The sequence below is a fragment of the Ooceraea biroi genome, chromosome 12, assembly GCF_003672135.1.
Source record: "Ooceraea biroi isolate clonal line C1 chromosome 12, Obir_v5.4, whole genome shotgun sequence".
Lineage (NCBI taxonomy): Eukaryota > Metazoa > Arthropoda > Insecta > Hymenoptera > Formicidae > Ooceraea > Ooceraea biroi.
Genome location: NC_039517.1, coordinates 3,679,053 through 3,701,355, shown reverse-complemented (window position 1 = coordinate 3,701,355; position 22,303 = coordinate 3,679,053). Strand labels below are relative to the sequence as shown.

Genomic DNA, 22,303 nt, shown 5'->3' with positions numbered 1-22,303 from the left:
GTCCAAATTTCGGAGCGGATCCAGTCGCGCACTGGTACGCTTGCTGGGACAACTACCCGACGACCTCGTCATCGCCGCGTGTCGTCGCGCTACGTGCGCGAGTGTACGTGGCACGTGATGGTCCGGCCTGTTTAGAAAGTTTTCGAACCTCGATGCGCGCGAGCGAAAGGACACGCTCGTGAACGAGATTATTACAGAGATTGTGAGACGGATACAGGAACGGCTGGTGACGACGGGTAACCGAAGCAGCGCGCTCTTCTGCTCGCCTCTGCTTCTGGGAACCAATCGAGACACGTAAATACCGATCGCTGTTTTCCTTCGCCAGTTGTCACGGTACACAGATCGATCGAAGGTGAGACAACTCCGGGCCACACGATCGCAAATGGTAACAAATCTCATCAGTGTTGACAAGCATCTCCAAGTAATGACGGATATAACTAGATAAGAAGAAACTATGGGGTGCCGTTACATGGAGCGTAACTTGCGTAAAGCCCGGTGTCCACGATGCTAGAAATCGGTTCGAGATCTCGGTCCGAGAAATATGTAGCCAATCAACTTGCACTTTTACGAAAAAGCCGCAAGTTGATTGGCTACATATTTCTCGGACCGAGAACTCGGACCGATTTCTAGCATCGTGGACACCGGGCTTAAGCGTAACCTGCGTAACCTAGTAATTTTATAGAAGTTACTATAAAACTTACGCCTAGTTAGTTTACGCTTTCTACGCCAGTTGTCAATTACGCCGATCCAATTTCTGGTGGAAAATACGCTAAATGCATATGTGTGACAGTGTGTGTGTGTATCCTTTTGACTCGCGATCGCCGTGCCAAAATTTCTGAAAAAATGGATCAAATTCGGGTAATTTAAGAAATGCATCTAAATTCTATAAAGGACTATATTCGCAGCTCACTTTTATCAATAAATGCGCATATTTATTTATGATATTCTATAATATATGTAACGTGAACTATACAGGGTGTCCCGGATTTTAACTGACAAACTGCGGGAGCATATTCTACTAGTGGAAATAAGAAAAAATTCTTATATCGAGTTTGCTTAGAAATGCTTTATTACAAAGTTATAAACCAATATTGAAAAGAAATATGAGATAAGTAACAACGGAACATAGTGTAGAATTTGGAAGGTCGAAGATGTTTATGTTACGTGTATTCACATGTATTCATGTTCACTGTGTTGAAACGATTCAGTATGATTGTTACTTTCACAACAGTAGCTGTTAGATTTCAATCGTCGTGTCAACTAGCAATTACTATCAGAATGCCAAAAGTGTTTTCAAATGAGGAATACACCGATATTCATTTCGTGTACGGATTCTGTGACGGAAATGCACGAGCTGCCGTACGAGAGTATCAACGTAGATTTCCTAACAGGAGAGTACCAGATAGATTTAAAGCAACGAATTACTAATTTAGTTACTGAGATGCAACCAAATTTTCAGGAATGTCGTACCGTAACAAATTCTGTACTACGTCGATGTCTAGCTTGTATCGATGTGCAAGGACGACATTTTGAAATGCGTCACTAAATCATTGCGTAGATAATTTTTATTTTTGTGAAAAAATCCGTTGTTACTTATCTCATATTTCTTTTCAATATTTGTTTATAACTTTGTAATAAAGCATTTCTAAGCAAACTCGATATAAGAATTGTTTCTTATTTCCACTAGTAGAATATGCTCCCGCAGTTTGTCGGTTAAAACCCGGGACACCCTGTATACTAAATGCACGCATTTATCATAAAAGTGAGCTGAGAATATGGACCAAAATGTTTAAATAATGCATTTAATTACTTGGATATAAATCAGTACATCGGTTGCATAGTATGACAAAAGAATTTCAATTTATGTCCGATAACTATGGTATATTCATTTGCATGCTGGACTATTTTCAACAGCTTACTGCAGCTTATACATTTTCACTTATGTATTTCCTTTTTAAAATACAGCATAAATGTGGATATTGTGGGTGGCTCTTTAGCTTCACCACAAATTTTATTGATCATAAGTGCTTCAAGCAGTACATTGAAGGAGAAGACCACATCAGCATCGATAAAAACCATATCATAACAATAAGTATAATTTGTTTGCAAGAACCGCTAATACAAGATTAGAATCCATGTTTAAGGGGAAGCTGGAGTTGCTAGTGAACTGTTTTTTCACTATAGCGATGGTAATTGCAGTTTCGAAAATTCTCTTTATTGCTTGTGCAGAATAAAAAATTCTTTTCCATAAATGAAGTATAGATAGAAAGAAAGTCCGCTCTACAGGACTTTATATTCAAAATGGAAAAAAGTTAAAAACTTGCATTTGTCTTTTCTAACTTTTTTCCATTTTGAATATAAAGTCAGAATTCTGTGTTCTCCTGTATTCTAACCTCTAATCCTGAAGGAAAACACAGAATTCTCTTTTATGACGCTTCTAAAGTCACTTCGAAAAGCAGTCTCATATTCCTTAATTGTGTCCAAACACCGCTCAACAGCGATTTTGTGCGTACAAATTGCCAAATTTTTGTAAAAAACATTTGATTGTACAAATATTGTGCGATGGCAGCACCATCGCGAAGAAGTTCACTATAGCGATAGTAATTGCAGTTTCGAAAATTCTCTTTATTGCTTGTGCAGAATAAAAAATTCTTTTCCATAAATGAAGTATAGATAGAAAGAAAGTCCGCTCTACAGGACTTTATATTTAAAATGGAAAAAAGTTAAAAACTTGCATTTGTCTTTTCTAACTTTTTTCCATTTTGAATATAAAGTCCTGTAGAACGGGCTTTCTTTCTATCTATACTTCATTTGTGGAAAAGGATTATTTATTCTGCACAAGCAATAAAGAGAATTTTCGAAACTGCAATTACCATCGCTATAGTGAAAAAATAGTTCACTAGCAGCTCCAGCATCCCCTTAAGAGATTCCAGGTTTTTTGTGCTAGACACGCGTCGTCAACCAGTCAACCACTCCGTATACTTTATTTAGGTTATTTCACGCAACTCGTACATACATTACACACATATATTACGCTTCAACACATTCTTACGTCAAAGTATCTATTTCACATGACGCGTATTTAGCAATACGCTTAAATAATAACAACCAATCGATTTATTTCTGTTGATTGTACAACAGAAGTCCTGATCTGTTATTGGTCAGGCTTGTTACGCTTTATGCGCATTTAACGCAAAGTACGCGCCATGTAAAATGGAATTTTCAGAATAACGTGCATTTCATTGAACTATATCCTTACTGGAATGAGCACTGCTATTGTTCTCGGGTCACGTGACCCGTTTAGAAAGAGAGGGTGAAAGCAGGGTATAGCTGTCCTTTCCCAACCTGTAGCCGCCATTGCCGTTTAGACAAAGACGACACGAGAATGGGTATTACTGTCCTTTCTCACTAAACGGCAATGACGGCTTGGCGCTCATTCCAGTTAGGTTATAGTTCAATGGTACGTTCTAGTAATTTACTAGAATACGCAGGTGCCTATTCTAGCTACTCACTAGGTTACGCAGGTTACGCAGGTTACGCTTACGCAAGTTACGCTCCATGTAACGGCACCCTGATGCGTGTTTACACTGCTTGCGTCGTGAAAAACACCACTTGCTAAAATCCCTAGGAAGCAAGCTGTCGCATTGGACATTGGATATCGTGCGATGGCCATCTTCCGATCGATGGGGACAATGTAAGTCAGCCTTAGCCTGTCCATGGCCAATCGCGTGCTAGATGGAAGGTATTTTAAATTATTGCACATAACGCGTTTCTGCGAAGAAGAAAAATAAACAGTCGCGGCAATGTCCTTTCAATATTTCTTCGAATATGGTATGATGCAATGCAAAATATCTAATAAACTTTAGTGCGAGTGCACGAATCGATAACCATCAATTTGTGTGGATTGATGATTAATATTGCGACCGATTACGTGACGAAGTATCCGTCAAGTATTTCCAATTTATCGCTCTTGCAATATCATTTACTGTTAACACAAGAGATTAACAATACAATAGTTTTCAGTAACGTTTCTAACATTTCATCACTTTTTATTTCTCATGATTAAACACATCTGTGATTATCTGTAATCGATAAAGCTACGTGACCGATACGCGTTGAGTGATAATAACAATCTCTCCTTGTTTTAATTTTCCATTACACTTTAGCGTGATTTGGTATTCCACCCTTTTCCAGCTTTCATAAGACAGATTTATGAGTTAGAGTCTTGTACGATATTATAAATTAATAATTCACTTCAGTGACAATTAATTGAATTTGCTAGGAATAAATTATTTTTATAATAAAAGAAGAGTCTAACATTTTTCGAGGTGCACATATCGAACAATCGCAGAATAGATTTATGTACTAAAACTTATGTACTAAAATAACATTTTAATTTCAGGTTTTAATTTCCTGAAACATGACTAAACAGCCAAAAAGCATCGCAATTCTTTATCAAATTACAAATTGAGACGGCGAAAGATAGATCCTTACGATTATCTATAGATCTACGTTGCTGAATAGCGATACGCTTATCGTCTGAACATTCTGGGAATACCATTTTGTAAGATCGGCACGTATTATTTATACCGCAGACGAGAATGAGTGTTCTCTCCTTTTTTCACGAGACACTGTCGAGAGATGTTCGATTCGGGGATACGCTACACGCTCGCGGACGTCGCCAAGTGCAACGGCAAGAACGGCGCCAGGACATGGATCGTCGTCCACGACAACGTTTACGATGTGACGGATTACATGCATCACGTATGTTAATGATAATTATTTATTATTAATATTATTATTAATTTTATTCGCTGACATCTCTCTGTGCATGATTAGCAAATTACTTTTTATTGTAACTCTAGATCTCAGACAAAATTCTGCACAGGAAAAGATTGTCTCAGAATTTACTTAGATCGTGAGCTCCTACATATTTATTATAATCGATGTTACATATATAATTACAGCATCCTGGAGGTCCAGAATTACTTGGAGAGTACGCAGGAAAAGACGCGACGTCCGGATTCGATGATTTCGGACATTCCTCTGATGCGAAGAAGATGCTCAAGGAATATCTCATTGGCGAGCTTGAGGATGTAAGCATGTATTCGAAATTAATTAAGTACGAAAATAATATAAAATAATAAGATATAATATAAAATAATGTGGTAATGTTGCAGGAGGATAAAAGAGCGAACAGGAAGAAAAAGTTTGCCATATCTAACGGAGTGAAAATGGAAGCATCAGCGGGGCGGAGACATAGGTTTGTTTTATTTTAAGATATTGTCATTAACACGAACGTTTGGATTAATTGTTATTAAAAAATTCTTTGTATCCTAAATTTATAATATGTTTAATAACAATATTTAGAGAGAAATATCCATTTTACTTATGCTCGCTAGAAATATTAAATATAAGAGAGCACTCTGCATCGTATTATTTTCATTACTCAATTATTGTTCGTTCTCTTGTTTCAGAACCTTGTTGGCAATGCTTTGCGGCAAGTGTACATGTTAAAAACTGCGTCGTGAGTATTGATTTTAAGTGTTTTAGATATGATTTTATTTATTGTATATCAGTAATATATTTGTCATATATTCATACAAGGCACTGCATGAGATGACGTATGATAAGATAATCGGAATTAACATTTTGACCATGTGTATTATACATACGTACACACACGCTACATTACTGTGAATAATATGAGTAAGTGTAAATGATTTATATGTATGTCGCTCGCTTATCGCGTTCATGCATTTAATGCAGGCTGACAGGCATGTTAAAAATTTTGATTGTATTCATAATCTCGTTAACGATATTCCATGATAATGGTATCTCTCGTCATGTAAGACACTTTAAAATTGCGCTCGCGTTGCATACGAGGAAAGTCCGCTTCGTGACATATGTATCGTGAAATATGCGAAGGCCTCGCGGCTATTGCGAAACGTTTTTCTCATTAACCAGACTGTGTTACGTAATCGCGAGATGTTTTTAAACGAAGACATTGTACAGTCTGCAACTTGCTCGTTGCACGTGAATACATTTTCGATGATTGTTTAATAATAATAAATAATTTTTATGTTTAATAATAAATACCGAAAGAATCCAAAAAGATATATTTAAAACAGTTTAACTAAATCCAGCTAGATAATCTAAATCCAGCCTCCCATTATTCGGCCAGTCGCCTTTGATTTTCCGTGCAATTTTGTAGTCTGGATCGGCACGCTCTGGGGTACTTCCCCCGTGTCTGATTTTTCTTCGCCACTTTCCTTGTCCGATTTCGAAATCTCCGTCTCGGTGTTATCGCCGTTATTCCCCCGCGTACTTTCCGATTGCTGAGGTCTATCTTTATCCTCTACTCTCCCTTCTCTCTTCTGCTCCTCCGACTTGTCTTTCTCGCTTGCTTCTCCAGATTCCTCTCCCCCCCGTTGTTCTTGCATATCTTCCTTTTTGGATTCATCCTTTCCATCGGCTTTCTTCTCCCGACCAGATATCGCTGATGATGTTGACGGCTTGCCAGCTTCCTCTCCCACGGGATCCTCTGGTATGGGTGAGGGAGATCTGATTTCGGTTGCTTTAACATCGAGTCCTTTTTCCGACGATTTGTCAACGCTAGTCGACTTTAATGAGCTCTTCTTAGTTGACTCGACGGGACTTTGTCGCGGAACAGTATCCGTTGCAGTTTCTGCGATCATAACTTTACTACTTCTTCGTGGAGCCTTGCCATTTTGTTCCGGCGTCTCTTGTGAGGGACCACTCGCACTCTCTTTGTACAGGAAATACAGTAACATTTGTGTGTGAATAATTATAGAGGAAAGTCAGCAATGCCAATAAAATTTATAATTAAAAATAAAATAAATTTAAGACACCACTCACCGTCAGCCTGCTCGTTCAGCTTGCGCTTGCTGATGATAAACTTAGCATAGGCGATTCTAGTAGCCGGCGTGACCTCCGAGAGATTCGGATTATACTCGACCAATCGTTTCGGATCCAAAGACGCCAGATCAGAATCCGGTTGGTGCCGCAAATGACGACGCAGACTGCGTCGGTTTTGGCGTTGAACCGCTTCGTTCGTACTGCCGATCGGATCCACCGCGACGCTACTTTGCCTCACCATGGCGTTCCAGTCTTTCTTGCCAGTAATACTTCCTTTATGGCCGATCGCCTTTGCGATTTGACTAAACACATCCTTTGGCTCCTTCTCACTCTGGATGATCGCTTGTACGATGCCTTCTACTATGCCAATCTGGAAGTCCTTCTGCAGACGACGTTCCATCACTCTGCCCTTCTTGCCGGATACTTAAATCAATAGCACAAGTATATTTAAAAACGTAAACGTCACTTAAAAATTGAAGTGTTTCTATTGGCTATAATTATGCAGGAAGGACCCAAAGGTCCATCTGTTTTTCTAGCTTTTAATTTTCTGATTGTACGAAAACGTGAAATATATATTTATATGTAATATACTGACTAGTTGTATCGTCTTTATCAAGCGACGGTGTGCGCATCCCGTTCTTCTTAAGGATATCGATCAACTCGTAACGGAAGGTCGAAATATCTTGACGAATTTCCATGACATCATCCTCCGTGATGCCGAACTCGTCTCGCTTCCTCTGCTCAGCCATCACGTAGCGGCGTATCAGCAAACGCACTACAGTGTCGTGTCTGGACTGAGCTTTCTCTCGAGACTTTTTCTAAAATGATATTATCATATGTAATTAAAGCTATTCTTTATTACAGTTGTAGAATTAAGTTTCTTCTAGTGTAAAAATCGTTTACGATAAAAGATCTTGTCGAGCGACTGGTCTTTCCGCACTTGATTAGCTTTTCGAAAGTTTTATTGGTAGGAATCACGTTGAACGGCGGTGGCACAGTATCACCATCTTCAAAGTAGCTCATCCATAAGTGGCTCCTCGCAAATTTCCATTCTGTGTCAGATCGTTCCTAAGAGTGTACATAAAATATTAAATAGTATTTTTTTCATACAAATTCTTTCATAATGCAAAGAGGCAGACATTTTTAAATGTTGATATCTACCGAAATAATCTGGTAAGAATTGGACATCATAGCGATCAGCATGTTCAGCAGCACAATGACGTTTATCACGGAATAAGAACCAAACATGAGAAGCGCCCAGAATCGAGTGAAGCTCTTTATGCCAGTTAGATCGAACGACATTAAATCGATCATCCCAAAACTTGCCCAGAAAAGAGATTGAGATGTCTCGAACAAGCTAAAAATGCCAAATTAAAGTTTAGAATATATATTTCGTTTTAAAACTTAGAAGTACAATCGATCTTTATACTTGGCGAATCTCCTCCATATGAAACAAGCTTTCTCCTGATTATCATAATCTGGCAACTCGTCGGATGCATGGTAACACTTCCTTTTTTCCAAGTCTGCATAATACCACATTAGCTGATTCATGCCTAAAACAAATATAAAACAGTTTGTAAAACTTATTTAAAGGAATTGTTTCTTATTATTTTATCGTAAAAATGGCAAAATATATTTTACTTCGCAACGAGCGTATCGGAAAAAAGTAGTCATCGCTCGCTATGTAAAGTGCGGGATGATTCTTCATTAATACGCGCGCGACTAAACAAAGGAGCTGCGCAGCAAATAAGTAACTGAAGGTGTATTACTCACCGCAGCCGAAGGCAAATAGCACAAGAGTGTAAATGAAGAAGAACTTGATAATGTCTATTATCATTCTCCCGAGGGAAATCTGGAGTGGCCCGAGATGGGGATTTACGCTGAATATGTGGACGAGTTTCAAAAAACTAAAACACACTCGTGCATATAATCATGCGTCAGATACCAGTCGATGAGAAACATTTCCGATAAACGATCAATATTACCTAAATATCATCCCGGCTGCAAATGCACCCTCCGAAAGCAACATTGGATCAAATGCGTGCCATTGATCTCTCGGGTACCAAGGGTCCAAGCCACTCCAGTATTCTTTCTATTGCAAAATAATCGACTTGATCGTGCGTATAGGTAAAAACAGAATAAATGCCAAATTGTATACATGGAATTGATAGATCATTTCTTGCAAGAGGCAATTAAAGTATATAATACAAAATTCATTTATCGATTTTTTAGAGCGAGGTAACTTGATCAAAAAAATGATTAAATCTACCTGCACTATCCACCAAGCTGTAATCCGTAGACTTATCCAGATTACATAAAAGGTATTTTGAATGAAGTCTACGATGTTCCACAGATCCGATACATATTCGAGTAATCCGTCTGCCCATAAAGACTTAATTTCGGCGCTGATCAAACCTACGAAACGTGATTGCGTTTTATCAAAAATGAAGTCTGTGTTGGTTTATTAGTTAGTATTATGTTAGTCAATTATATATTAGAGAATTCATTGATTTGTAATTATATTGCAAAATGTTCAACTGCTTACTTATCACGTAGATTACTACGCCTGTCTCAACAAAACCCGGAATGCAACCGCGTTCTCGTTTCTCCCAACCAGCAAGTATCTCTCGCATCCACTCGTTACCGAATAACTCGATTAACAGATACTCGATTCTTTGCGATGCCATCCCGAGAAGCACTAAAAATCGATTGCACCACTTGAAAATGTGTACCTTGCTGTCATCAACATTTCCACAACGCCAACGTTAATTTGCACAGATAACATCTCACAATTGGCCTTACTTAGGAAAAAAGCATATGATGCGGAATGACATATAAACTTTACAAACGGCTTCTTCATAAATAGTCCCATTTGCGAAGTAGGTGCCATCATGTATATAGTGCTGTAAACCGGAAACATCGCTCCGAGCTTGGCGACTTCCAAAAGCTGCGCGAACATGCTTTTCCGTCGGAATCCCGGAAGACCGTCGTACCAAATAGCGGCCAATAATTGCTGCACGTTCGGGTGTGACACAAACTTTAACAGAGAACACGTCAGTCTATCTATCTCATAACTTGTAAATAGAAAGTACTATAGAGCCTACGGACTTGCTTCTGCTTATATTTAATGGCTAGTTTGAGTCGGTCCAAGGTCTGTCTCTCCCCAGGGTCCCAATTGTCCCCTGAAGGATTATAATTCAGCATTATTTCCAATTCGTAAGACGTACGCACGTGGTCCAGTAGGGAGGTTGCAAACTGTTGTGTCAGTTCCCGCATCTCCTGACGATCAATAGAGAATCATTTTTAAAAGAGAAAGAAGTAGAAATGTATTCGAAAAAGTGACACTGTTTTATAATTAAAAAGGAAGATGGTTAAATTAAGTACGATGTATTCGGCACGAAGTTCTTGCTCCATTTTGCTAAGACGACGCAGTTCCCACGAAAGCTCGAAGGCCGTCAAAAGTGGGTCTCTCGATGAAAGCGCTATCAAAGATGATGAGGTGAGCGCCCGATACGCGTTGAGTCGAGATTGCGAGTGCCGGAGGGAGTCTTGTTCACTGGAAGTGACGCACTCGTCGCAACCACACCTGCAAACAAAATTGCAAATCGTGAAAGCTTGTTCGATTAGAAAAGGCAGTAAAATAAAAACTTGTTTGCAATGCGATCACTTTCCGTGTACCTAGCATCGTGAGGCGTTGGAAGAGTCGCACCGCGATCCAAAAGCAGTTTCAGTATCTCGTAATTGTTTTTGTGAGCCGCCAAAGTCAACGGAGTTATGTCAGCTGTAAAATTTGATGAGCCATCCACTGCTTCCCAACTCTGAAACGTGAATTTTTGTTTTCACGTTGGTAATTAATTCGCTAAGTCTGTGCATCATAAAATATTAGGAGTGTGATTTAGTTTTGAGGGTTTTGCAACAGATAGCTGTAGTGTCAGTTTGTTCCAATAGCTGTTTCCGATAACTGTTGTTTCTTACAGTCTTGACATTATCCATGACATTTAGTAGCATTATAGCAATCGTGTTTATATCATCGTAAAAATGCAACTTCCGAAACAGCATTTTCGACATGCGTTGCTTTTGTTTTTTAATCAAAAGAAAACTGCGGCTCACGGTTATAGAATTCTTGTGGAAACTTATGGTGATTCTGCCCCATCAATTAAGACGTGTGAATACTGGTTTAGACGCTTTAAAAGTCGTGATACTGATGTGAAGGACAAAGAACGCTCGGGACAACCAAGAAAGCTTGAAAATGCAGATTTGCAAGCATTATTGGACGAAAATCCAACACAATCCACTTCAGAACTTGCCAGAGCATTAAATGTTGATCGTACAACAGTTACGAAACATTTACATGAAATGGGAAAAATTCAGAAAGAAGGGAAATGGGTTCGACATGAATTATCGGAAAGTGCGATTGCGAACCGGTTGAACATTTGCATTTCGTTGATCGCCAGGCAAAAAAAAAGTCTTTTGTCTCGGATTGTTACTGGGGATGAAAAGTGGATTTATTTTGATAATCCGAAACGCAGAAAATCATGGGTGGATCCAGGCGAACCATCAACATCCACTCCGAGACGCAATATTCACGGTTCAAAAGTAATGCTCCGTATTTGGTGGGATAGTGTACTATGAGCTGTTAAATCCGCACGAGACTGTCACGGCTGATCGTTATCGACACCAATTGTACAAGTTGAAGCAAGCGTTGGACGAAAAACGACCACCAATTGCGAGTAAACGACGGAAAGTGATTCTTCTTCGTGACAACGCTCGACCTGACGTTGCGTTATCAGTGAAACAAACACTATTAGAGCTCGAATGGCAAGTCTTACCGCACCCCGCGTATTCTCCATGCGATTATTATTTGTTCCGGTGGATGCAACACGCTTCAGAGGATACACACTTTGATAATTTGGAAGAAGTGCGAAAATTCGTCGACGAATGGATCGACTCAAAAGAAGAGTGATTTTATCGTGGTGGAATCCATCTCTTGCCAGAGCATTAAATGTTGATCGTACAACAGTTGCCAAACATTTACATGAAATGGGAAAAATTCAGAAAGAAGGGAAATGGGTTCGACATGAATTATCGGAAAGTGCGATTGCGAACCGGTTGAACATTTGCATTTCGTTGATCGCCAGGCAAAAAAAAAGTCTTTTGTCTCGGATTGTTACTGGGGATGAAAAGTGCATCTATTTTGATAATCCGAAACGCAGAAAATCATGGGTGGATCCAGGCGAACCATCAACATCCACTCCGAGACGCAATATTCACGGTTCAAAAGTAATGCTCCGTATTTGGTGGGATAGTGTACTATGAGCTGTTAAATCCGCACGAGACTGTCACGGCTGATCGTTATCGACACCAATTGTACAAGTTGAAGCAAGCGTTGGACCAAAAACGACCACCAATTGCGAGTAAACGACGGAAAGTGATTCTTCGTGACAACGCTCGACCTGACGTTGCGTTATCAGTGAAACAAACACTATTAGAGCTCGAATGGCAAGTCTTACCGCACCCCGCGTATTCTCCATGCGATTATTATTTGTTCCGGTCGATGCAACACGCTTCAGAGGATACACACTTTGATAATTTGGAAGAAGTGCGAAAATTCGTCGACGAATGGATCGACTCAAAAGAAGAGTGATTTTATCGTGGTGGAATCCATCTCTTGCCAGAGCATTAAATGTTGATCGTACAACAGTTGCCAAACATTTACATGAAATGGGAAAAATTCAGAAAGAAGGGAAATGGGTTCGACATGAATTATCGGAAAGTGCCATTGCGAACCGGTTGAACATTTGCATTTCGTTGATCGCCAGGCAAAAAAAAAGTCTTTTGTCTCGGATTGTTACTGGGGATGAAAAGTGGATTTATTTTGATAATCCGAAACGCAGAAAATCATGGGTGGATCCAGGCGAACCATCAACATCCACTCCGAGACGCAATATTCACGGTTCAAAAGTAATGCTCCGTATTTGGTGGGATAGTGTACTATGAGCTGTTAAATCCGCACGAGACTGTCACGGCTGATCGTTATCGACACCAATTGTACAAGTTGAAGCAAGCGTTGGACCAAAAACGACCACCAATTGCGAGTAAACGACGGAAAGTGATTCTTCGTGACAACGCTCGACCTGACGTTGCGTTATCAGTGAAACAAACACTATTAGAGCTCGAATGGCAAGTCTTACCGCACCCCGCGTATTCTCCATGCGATTATTATTTGTTCCAGTGGATGCAACACGCTTTAGAGGATACACACTTTGATAATTTGGAAGAAGTGCGAAAATTCGTCGACGAATGGATCAACTGAAAAGAAGAGTGATTTTATCGTGGTGGAATCGATCTCTTGCCAGAAAGATGGGAAAAAGTTATAGAAAACGAAGGAAAATATTTTGATTAAGTATTCATTCATTATCATATTTAAATACATGCGTTTTTGAGCAAAAAAACCCTCAAAACTAAATCACACCCCTAATAGAAGCCTGAATCATCAATTACGCGTACGCTGTTGTCAAAGCTAATCAAGTACGATCCTAAAGTCACGATATTGAACTTACGTAAGGCTGTCCTTGCTTGTGTATTTTTTCTTCCCATTCCAGCAAGACCTCCACTGCCTCCACGTACTCTTCTTTAATGGCGTGCAAAAGTGCATCCTGAAAGACATGTAAATTATGGTTTCCTCAGCGTTTTTGTGCCGTTCAGCGTTGGAATATAGCTTAGACGCTGTGTAATGCAGATAGTTTACAACAATGTGGTGGCTCGTAGCCACCATCACGGGCTACCGGTTTGTACACGACGATCTAAAGTATCAGATGCACGCACGGATCTCTTTGCTAGCGTATCCCGGAGACATCGATTACGGTATATCAGCGTAACGTGCATCATTCGCAGTAATAATTAGGACAGCAATCGTCGCATGATTTCCATGAGCGAGACACGTGTTTCATATCACATTGACTTTGCATTGCTCACCTTCACTTCAATCCCCAATTCGAGCAGCAACTTAATAAGTTCCATGTTCTCATTCTCGATCGCGGCTATTAACGCCGATCGATTTAACGGATCGACGCAATTGATATTTAAGATATCCGGATGGTCCTTGTTTTCTTCGATCAACCTGTTGAATTAATTACACGGCAATTAGCAGTTTCGTTGTCGCTGAGAATCATCTCATAATCATCAAAATAATCATATTTTGATCGAGAAATCGTTTTTTAAGTGAACAAAATTTCAGGGTACATCATTGTGTACAGCAAGTCACATCTTACACGCTCAGTTTCTGATTTGCGTTACGAGGACAAGGGTGTCTACCCCAAAACCTAGTTTACTTTGCGCCTTGCGAGATCTTTACAGGGGCATTAATGCAGAACGATGCTCATGATTACCTTCTGACCGTGGCACAATCACCTCGTTCCGCACTAAGTAGGAAATGCTTTTCGACTGGGCCGAGAACATAGTCAACGGGTGACTGTAACGACTGTACCGAGGGTTGTCTCACCTCGTTCGAAAGTAGATTTTGCTGCGATTCCGATGGATTCATTTTTCTTTAACGTGTCCTTACTAAGCATTCGTACATTACAGCTCCACCTGGAGCACTGAAATAAATGAGCAGAATTTTAAATGTTCAGAAAATTGCGAAAACTTTCGCGTCAAGTTTGATTACGGACCAAAAAAAGTGCAACATTGAAAATAGAGAAGGTAACGCCTACGGGAATAATAACACTAGTGCTCACTCTACTATGTATAGAGTTCGCTGAGAATAGCTCACGCGCTCTAGATTACGAAGAAGTTTGTAGAAACACGAGTCCTCGAAAAATAGAGGAAATCTGATTTACGATATGTAATCTCCGATTCATACAAAATGTAAAAACACGGATGGATAGATACTAATACGATGATATTGCGAATAGGGCTTCCTACACTCACATACAGAGTGCGGGGAATTTAGATCAACTGTATTTCTCAGATTTCGCAGCACTGTCTTGTAATATATACTTTATAATATTAAAAAAAGTATATTATATTATTATTGCGAATATTACAAATTCGAGCTTCGAGCCTTTATGGCGTGCATGATAAAGAATAGAGAACACAGCTGTGGCGAATGATAAAGAGTAGAGAACACAGCTGTCTTTTTGTACTTTAAATTAAAATTTTAATTTAAAAAACAAAAAGACACAAACGCTTCACGCACTTCGTTACAATATAATACACAATGTTGCAAAAATTTAGATCAATATTTTTAAATTGATCTAATTGTGTTGCGAAAAAATAAAACATTTTTAATAAAATGTTCTGCAAATTATATTCACACAAGTATAGAAATTAAGATAGCTAAAGAGATTCAGTAAAGAAGAGATGGGACGTATTGTCACATTCCTTTTGACTTGGATCACCGTTAGTACAAAGGATATACTTACGCGCTTTCCTACCGTTGTTGCAAGCTTGTTCACGAGAGAAATGTTAGACATGGACTGTACCACAGCTACTGTATCTACCCGTGTGGTTCAGCGAAGCCTTACGATACTCTGTCAAGTGGGTTGATCTTCAGGGCGCGGATTAAGCACGCGTGAGCCGCGCGCGTATTGAAAGAAGAAAACAACCGGATTCACCAGCAATGGCCATGTCACATTACCCATATTGTATGTGGCATCGGCGTTATCACCGACTCTAGAGAGAGAGAATCTCTCTCTCTCTCTTTCTCTAACACCTCGATTAATGGATCGCAAGTTTTGTGACGGGTAGCAGCTAAATCCAAAGCTCGTATGCCACCAACGCACTCCCGTGCTATTCTTCTTCATTTCCTGCCGCCGTGAGTTTATTTTCCTCCGTTCATGATCCTGTGCGATCATCTGTCTCTCCAATGATGTATGTCACTTCCGCCTTTAGTACGGTACATCCAGAACAATTCGAAAAACGTTTCAGAGAAAACGTTTTAGTGAAATTAATGTACGACAAGTGGAGAGACACGTGGCGAATTATAATCTACAAACAGACATGTTTGTAGACATGTTTGTAGACATAACTGAAAAATAAATTCAAAAAAATATATTCAATTTATTGCATCATATAACTGCATCATAATAAATAGATGTTATATTCGACGGAACAGAAGTATACAATTGAGTACGATAAACTGGGATAGGTGCATTGTACAGAGAAAAGCTCACTTCCAGCCACTTTCTCTTTAATTATATATATATATAGTTACGTATTAAATTTACATACATCATAATAACGGCGTTTAGGCTATCGAAAAGATAATATACGCATCTTGATGCTGTGACAAAAAATCTTATAATACTTATCATAGAATTAGGCTAGATCGACAGCCACCATTTATTGTAACAGTAAGTCTTACCGTTTCTGCAACTTGCGAAGATATTTGCGACGAATCGATTGAATGCATCATTGCAGTAAATGGTATCGCACATCAATTGACGTAAAGCGTGTATGCTAGCAATATACAAACAGCTCGTCTCACTGTGGATCATTACAAGTGATTGTATTGTTTAGCGGAGAATTGAGATTAGACGTAAAATAATCATGTTCGATAGAGGAGTCGGTTTGCGACAATCCATTTTATAAAACATAATATATTGCACATACATCCAATATATAATTCTTCAACAGAAATCCGGAAGTCTGAAAATCAGCATTTGATTTTTTTTCGCACAGCTGCATCTATATATTATGTCAGATGTTTAAATTTTCATTTGGTAAATTTAGTAGACAGTCTTTTATGCGTGTTAACAGATCCAATCAAATCCGCTGTTATCACCGACACGCTAAATGTGACGGAAAGAATGCGCACGATTACAATAGCGAAATACATTGACAGTATTTCAACGACGGAAATAACGGATCGCCAAGTTCATATGTACATTAAATACGTGATACAGGTGGATGTACAGCAGTGTCCGATATAAAATTTATGTATTCGCTATCAGTTTGCAAATATTCTCTGTGTGTGTGTGTGTGTGTGTGTGATTCTCCCCTTTTTAACACTGATTTTCTTCAAGATTAAATAAGTACACGAGAAAATAATTTTTATTAATCCTCTAGGTACACCACATTTATACATCCAGCCAGAATTGTTATTTTTCTAATAAACGCATAGGTAAAATTATAAATAAATAATAGACATTCCACTGTAAAATATTATCGTAAATAGAGTAAATTAGGTTTGTAATTTCAATTCGTTAACGAATAAGCAGAAAAAGCAAGCTCTCCGCGAGTGGAATTTGTCGTTTCTTTGCAAGTTCGCAAGGGACTCCTTGCAGGAATGTGCTGCAACAGATTTAACAGGGGGATCGTTTAACGGATCAATGTGTAATCTGTTTAAGTACGAGCGCGCTGATAGTGACACAATTTAGTCGTTATCTCAAAGCCAGCTGGATCATGGCTGAATCGTTTTGTTAATAAATTAGAGCGTTGCGTTTCTCGTTGATGTCCGCCATCGGATTCGAATAGCGACAGCGCCGGTAATAAATTTATTCCCGATGCCTCGAGACAGCTTGATCCTCGAAGGTGTCCAAGCTTATCTCACCAGCGATCTTGTTCAGACTGTTGCAAAGATGAAGCAGCCTCAACCCGTCTGGATGAAGCTCCGCGTCGCTCGACACGCCGTTCAACGTCAGCGCCGAGCACACCGTAGACAAATCGACGTCCGCCGGCGCAATTTGTATATTGCGACCAAACCTGTTGACAAGGAATTTGTTTAATTATTTATTCCATGTTCAATTCTGTTGAAAGATAAAGCTTAAACCTGTGGAGGAATATTTTTCTGCAATTAGTCATTAAATTTTTTAATGATTTATCCTTTCATCGAATTGAAAACGAATTGTTTTGCACATCTTTACTTTCGATAGCATTCGAATCACAGAAGTGCGTGTTTTCAGCGTGAGATTTAGAAAAAAGCAAGGTAAGGTATTAAATATATCGCTGAGGGGAATAATCATGTCATACGCCCGTGCTGAACTTTTTCCAGTGCCATCGCGTAGGGAGAAAAGCAACAATGGGCGAGTACGAATCTCCAGTGAATCCGTTATGCTTTTGCGTCACCATCCATTTCTCTTTAGAGTCTTTCCCGAGGAACACGTACAAGTATTACGTGTTTAAGCATTGCTTGTGGATATAGTTTTTATTGTACTTTCTATACACGCGTGCGTCACATTTTTTCGGTAGCATTGCAATAAATAATAATAACGATTTTGCATTTCTGCTTTATTGCCATACACGCCGCCACAGCTGTGTTCTCTGTTCTTTATCATGCGCGCCATAAAGGCTCGAAGCTCGAATTTGTAATATTCGCAATTTCTTAAAAGCTGTCACGTGTGTTAGCCTGCTGACAACAAGCAACTTCTTTATTGTCATTCAATGTCTTTTCTTTAGTATTGTGACAGATACTGTAAGGACAATTGCAAGCATTAACTTTGTCTGGTACAATTACATTCAATAATAAAAACATTCCTTTGTAATCTTCAAAATAAGCGTCTTCTTGCATTAATATATCTTAATACGCGATGAGTTACATATTTATGGTTCCAACTGCTCCACGCTCATAAGAAAAGTAAAATGTCAATATCAAAAGTGATTATTCTGAATAAGAAGCGTCATACAGTTTAAGATAATATTAACACTATTTGATATTAAAATTTTAAGTACGACAGAATAATTACCTGATGAAATTATCGTTTCTTCCGCGTTTCAGTTGTTCAACGTTAGCGGTCTTGAAACTGGACCGACCGAATCTGATGACGATATCCGGCGATTTCCATCGTGGGTATCTGCTGACCTTCGAGTCGGCCTCACTATCGAAGTCCGAATTATCGGTATTAAACGCGGACTGGCTGCGTCCAAACCTGATGAAGGAGGAACTCATGCTGCTGCGTCTCTCTTTGGAGTCGGCGTCTTCCTTGCGAACATCGATACCGTGTCTCTTTGCTACGTATTCGAATTCGTTTGACGGCTCCTTGAAGATTCTTAGACTGGACTCGTCTTTCGGTGGTATCAGTACCGAAGAAGACACGAGTGCCCAATTGCAGAGGATTGCCATCGCGTTGAAGGTCCAAACTGCGATCTGCGAGTAAAATCGCGCTGACAAAAGCATGTAGCGCGTGATCTTGTTTAAATTAATCTGTGAAACTCACGAAGCGATTTTCCACGATCTTAGTTTCATTAGTAAAATCTTCTCTCTTTCTCTAAATTGTTTACATGTCAGACGTCGATATCTCAATGTTTTTTTGCTAAAGAGGGATCGATTGTGCATGTTGATAAAAAATTCAATTTACCTTTATCTCAAGCATGACTGAGATAAAGCACGAAGTTACTAATAAGTGCTTTCACTCGACGATGCATAATTGATTTGTCGAGATCAGCTAGTATTACAACAGGTGCAACAAGAGCGACCAACATGTCGTCCAGCGTGCGTCACGATAAATTATATCGGCGTCTTATTATCTGTATTATTAATATCGTGTTTATAGCAATATCGTGGTGTTGCGAGCAAGATTAATGCGGTGCCTTACGTTACTTTAATTAACTTTGTCCGCAACTGCCCTTCTCTTATAACTACGTCGCCCAGACTACTTGTTAAAAAGCTATAGACTCATCGCGTCTTAACAGAAATGAGTATTAATGTTCACGTAGGTGGACAAATCCTTTTCTTGATTAAGTGATATGTATTTTCACTTTATTCGCGTCGCATTGGATCAATATTAACATACACGCCCTCAATATTTGCTAATCTTGCATCGCGAGTTAAGTAATATTAAAATAAACTTTATCGCAAAATTATAATTGGACTCCTATTTATAAATGTATTCGGCACCAATGTTAACAATGCTGATAAATTTTACATTGATTTTTATATTCAGAGAAAAAAGAAACAAGAAATTAGCGATGTATTTTACCAAGAAAATTGCCTAAAATAAAATCACATACATTTTGCGGAAACTGAAAAAGGATGTACAAGCTTAACATGTCCCGCTATATTGCTTATATTGAGAAAATATGGTATCTCTAGTAAGGTGGTTAAACGAAGGCCTCCAAATGAATTAAGACGATAAGGAAATATATCTCAATATCACGAAGGTAGAAAATCACGAAAAAGTGCTAATACAAGGAGCGCACCATGGATATATGAGAGATCCGCCTGGTGTAAATAATTTCTAGTAAAATTTTCGAAAATACAAAAGCACTAATTTTCATGCTAACTTAAGTATTCGAAAAGAAAATTTTTCTGGAATGTCTATGCACATATTGGTTATTATTTTAACGATAAAAATAGTACTTGAAAATTTAAATTTGTTTTCTTTCTTCTTATTAACATCTCTCCCTTTTTTCTCTTATTAACACTTATTAACTTTTCTCTTATATCGTTTATATAAAATAAAAACATTCATAAGTCAACGACTATCAAGAACAATCAAGACATGAAAATATCAAATGCAATCAAATATTTATGACTTAAAATAAAACATGCAATAATTAAAATGAGAAAATCATTGTTTTTTTCTCCTGGTGAGCATCATTAAGTTACAGACTGAACGAGAGAGAGTTCGATACCGAGATTCAGCCGAATAAAAATCGAAGCAACAGCACAGAGTGTAGCAGGTCGTTGGCTATGGTTATTAAAAAATATAAAATCGGATTCACTGAATGATCACCGAACTATTCCGTGAGGAACAATAAACACTCACTCACGACAACGATAGTGATGAAGCACTCACCATACTGTCGGCTTTCCGTCTTCTTGCCGCGTAGACTAACGCAAGATGCAACGAACGCGGATGCAGATATCGAAAGGAAGAAAAAGGGAAAGAGAGCGCATACAGTGGCGAATGTGGCAACGGTTGGTGTTTTGCGGCGTGTTGGTGGTGGTTGGTGGTGCAATGGGTGTCGGGGTTGGAGATGACACCCTTTATATAGGAGCGAGAGCACCCTCAGCGCGCACATCCGCGCGCTGATGCTCTCACCGTGAGAGGAGACGGTCTCACCTGAGTTATGATTGGTCGGAGCGTACAACACGATACCTCTACATTATTTTGATTCAATTACACCTTCACCAACGGCTACCGACCTACGTAATCTCCTTTATTATTTATGACTCTCGGCAAATAACAATCATCGGGCGGAACGCGAGTCCTTCTTGTCGCCGTAGACGTCGTCATCGGCGACAACGTCGTCGCGGACCTCCCTCTGTATCACTTTCTCTCTTCCTTTTTCTTCCCCACATCTCGTTGCACAAGACAACGGGGCCGAGATAGCTGTTTACTTGCGCACATGCGAGTACTCCACGGTTGCATCTATTTTGTGATTCTGTCTAATGGAATGCAACAGGTAGAACGCTCGTACCTGCCGATATGGCTCTGCTGTTCGACTGCAGAAGAGGGAAAAGTGTTTCTTGCGTCGCCAGTCCGTGACTGCGATGGCAGGATCTCATATGCGAGCTTACCGTTTGATTTATGGCCGTTTTATTTTAATTTTTGATCTATGACTTTATACATTAGGATAATTGCGTGATAAATGCGAAAGCACGTAAAATGCGTTACGTAGGAGGATGGCGTTCTACTCGCTCGAAGCCAGGGGATGCCAAGTCGGAGCGAAAAAGTACGCCACGGAGTTTTAAACTTTTGGTACGTCATGCGTGCGCAAGACTGCCGCGTTAACTCCGCGCCGTGAATCCATTTTTCTTCATATATTATTACGTACAATTGTCTAAAGTACGTGTATCACGAAGTAAGAAGCGACGCGCGCAGCGTGAGAACGTTTTTCTTGATACAGCGTATGTACATCTCGTTACTGTTACATCCTGCGCAATAACGAGTATGAATTACGTGCGTTTATGCAACAGCAGCCCGCTCGATGTTGGCAATAGAAAGACGGCGATCTCTCTCTCCCTCTCTCCTCTCTCTCTCTTTCCCTTTACACTAATATTAAACTTGAATGTGAACTTATGCAACTTCGAGAACGATGCTTTCCGATCTTCCTCTTTTTATAAAAGTTCCCCTACTTAAAGGATAGATCATACTTCAACAATCGGTCCGAAGAGAGAGGGGAAAATGATTGACAATGAGATGCAATGATTTGAAGTACTTCCAATCGAGCAGTTCGCGTACATGATAGATAAATGATTTGCCTTGTCGCTGTATGCGACACTTGCCACCGAGAGCCGATCGTCTCTCGATGGAAATTATGGGGAAATCGGGGAAAAGTATAGCGCGTTCTTCTTCAAAAAGGAAAGAAACTACTACGTTACATCGTATAGTACGAATAAGGGCTACGATGTCGTCGCGATTGCATGCGCAATTGGAAGGGTCCGGCTTAAATAACGTAGAAGTATCTCCGGTGGAGTAAAGAGGTCAAAGTCATTGCGTTTCATTGATCAGCGGTAGGCGACGAAATGTCTATTCAACAG

General features: G+C 39.4%; 3 protein-coding genes across 16 annotated transcripts; 1 reads left to right on the top strand and 2 right to left on the bottom strand.

Annotated features, from left to right (window-relative positions):
• Positions 1–263: 263 nt before the first annotated feature.
• LOC105285067 (cytochrome b5) lies at positions 264–18,723 on the top strand. Of its 9 annotated transcripts, none has more exons than XM_020033511.2 (7): positions 264–352; positions 3,629–3,694; positions 4,403–4,764; positions 4,968–5,096; positions 5,181–5,263; positions 5,478–5,527; positions 5,608–6,096. In XM_020033511.2, exons 3-6 carry the CDS (start codon positions 4,642–4,644, stop codon positions 5,515–5,517), a joined length of 375 nt encoding a protein of 124 aa, XP_019889070.1. In that variant the 5' UTR covers positions 264–352; positions 3,629–3,694; positions 4,403–4,641; the 3' UTR covers positions 5,518–5,527; positions 5,608–6,096. The 9 variants fall into 9 exon arrangements, with proteins under 9 accessions (XP_019889070.1, XP_019889074.1, XP_019889068.1 ...); XM_020033509.2 differs by having other exon boundaries at positions 304–385; XM_020033516.2 differs by lacking the exon at positions 5,608–6,096 and adding an exon at positions 18,596–18,723 and having other exon boundaries at positions 339–421.
• LOC105285066 (transient receptor potential protein) lies at positions 5,537–15,935 on the bottom strand. Of its 2 annotated transcripts, XM_011349013.3 has the most exons (18): positions 15,303–15,935; positions 14,268–14,477; positions 13,855–13,999; positions 13,440–13,535; positions 10,558–10,697; positions 10,264–10,465; positions 9,988–10,158; positions 9,682–9,916; positions 9,425–9,577; positions 9,149–9,294; positions 8,865–8,971; positions 8,653–8,786; positions 8,309–8,432; positions 8,041–8,236; positions 7,783–7,947; positions 7,475–7,697; positions 6,880–7,302; positions 5,539–6,769 (listed from the first exon to the last, which is right to left on the bottom strand). In XM_011349013.3, exons 2-18 carry the CDS (start codon positions 14,420–14,422, stop codon positions 6,156–6,158), a joined length of 3,429 nt encoding a protein of 1,142 aa, XP_011347315.1. In that variant the 5' UTR covers positions 14,423–14,477; positions 15,303–15,935; the 3' UTR covers positions 5,539–6,155. The 2 variants fall into 2 exon arrangements, with proteins under 2 accessions (XP_011347316.1, XP_011347315.1); XM_011349014.3 differs by lacking the exon at positions 15,303–15,935 and having other exon boundaries at positions 5,537–6,769; positions 14,381–14,477.
• On the bottom strand, positions 16,058–22,258 carry LOC105285065 (FMRFamide-related peptides). 5 transcript variants are annotated; one of them, XM_026974090.1, is made up of 3 exons: positions 20,616–22,258; positions 18,564–18,981; positions 16,058–17,583 (listed from the first exon to the last, which is right to left on the bottom strand). In XM_026974090.1, the coding sequence occupies exons 1-3, from the start codon at positions 20,839–20,841 to the stop codon at positions 17,376–17,378; spliced, it is 852 nt and encodes a 283-aa protein (XP_026829891.1). In that variant the 5' UTR covers positions 20,842–22,258; the 3' UTR covers positions 16,058–17,375. The 5 variants fall into 5 exon arrangements, with proteins under 5 accessions (XP_026829891.1, XP_019889066.1, XP_011347314.1 ...); XM_020033507.2 differs by having other exon boundaries at positions 21,598–22,258; XM_011349012.3 differs by having other exon boundaries at positions 18,564–18,964; positions 21,598–22,258.
• Positions 22,259–22,303: the final 45 nt, after the last annotated feature.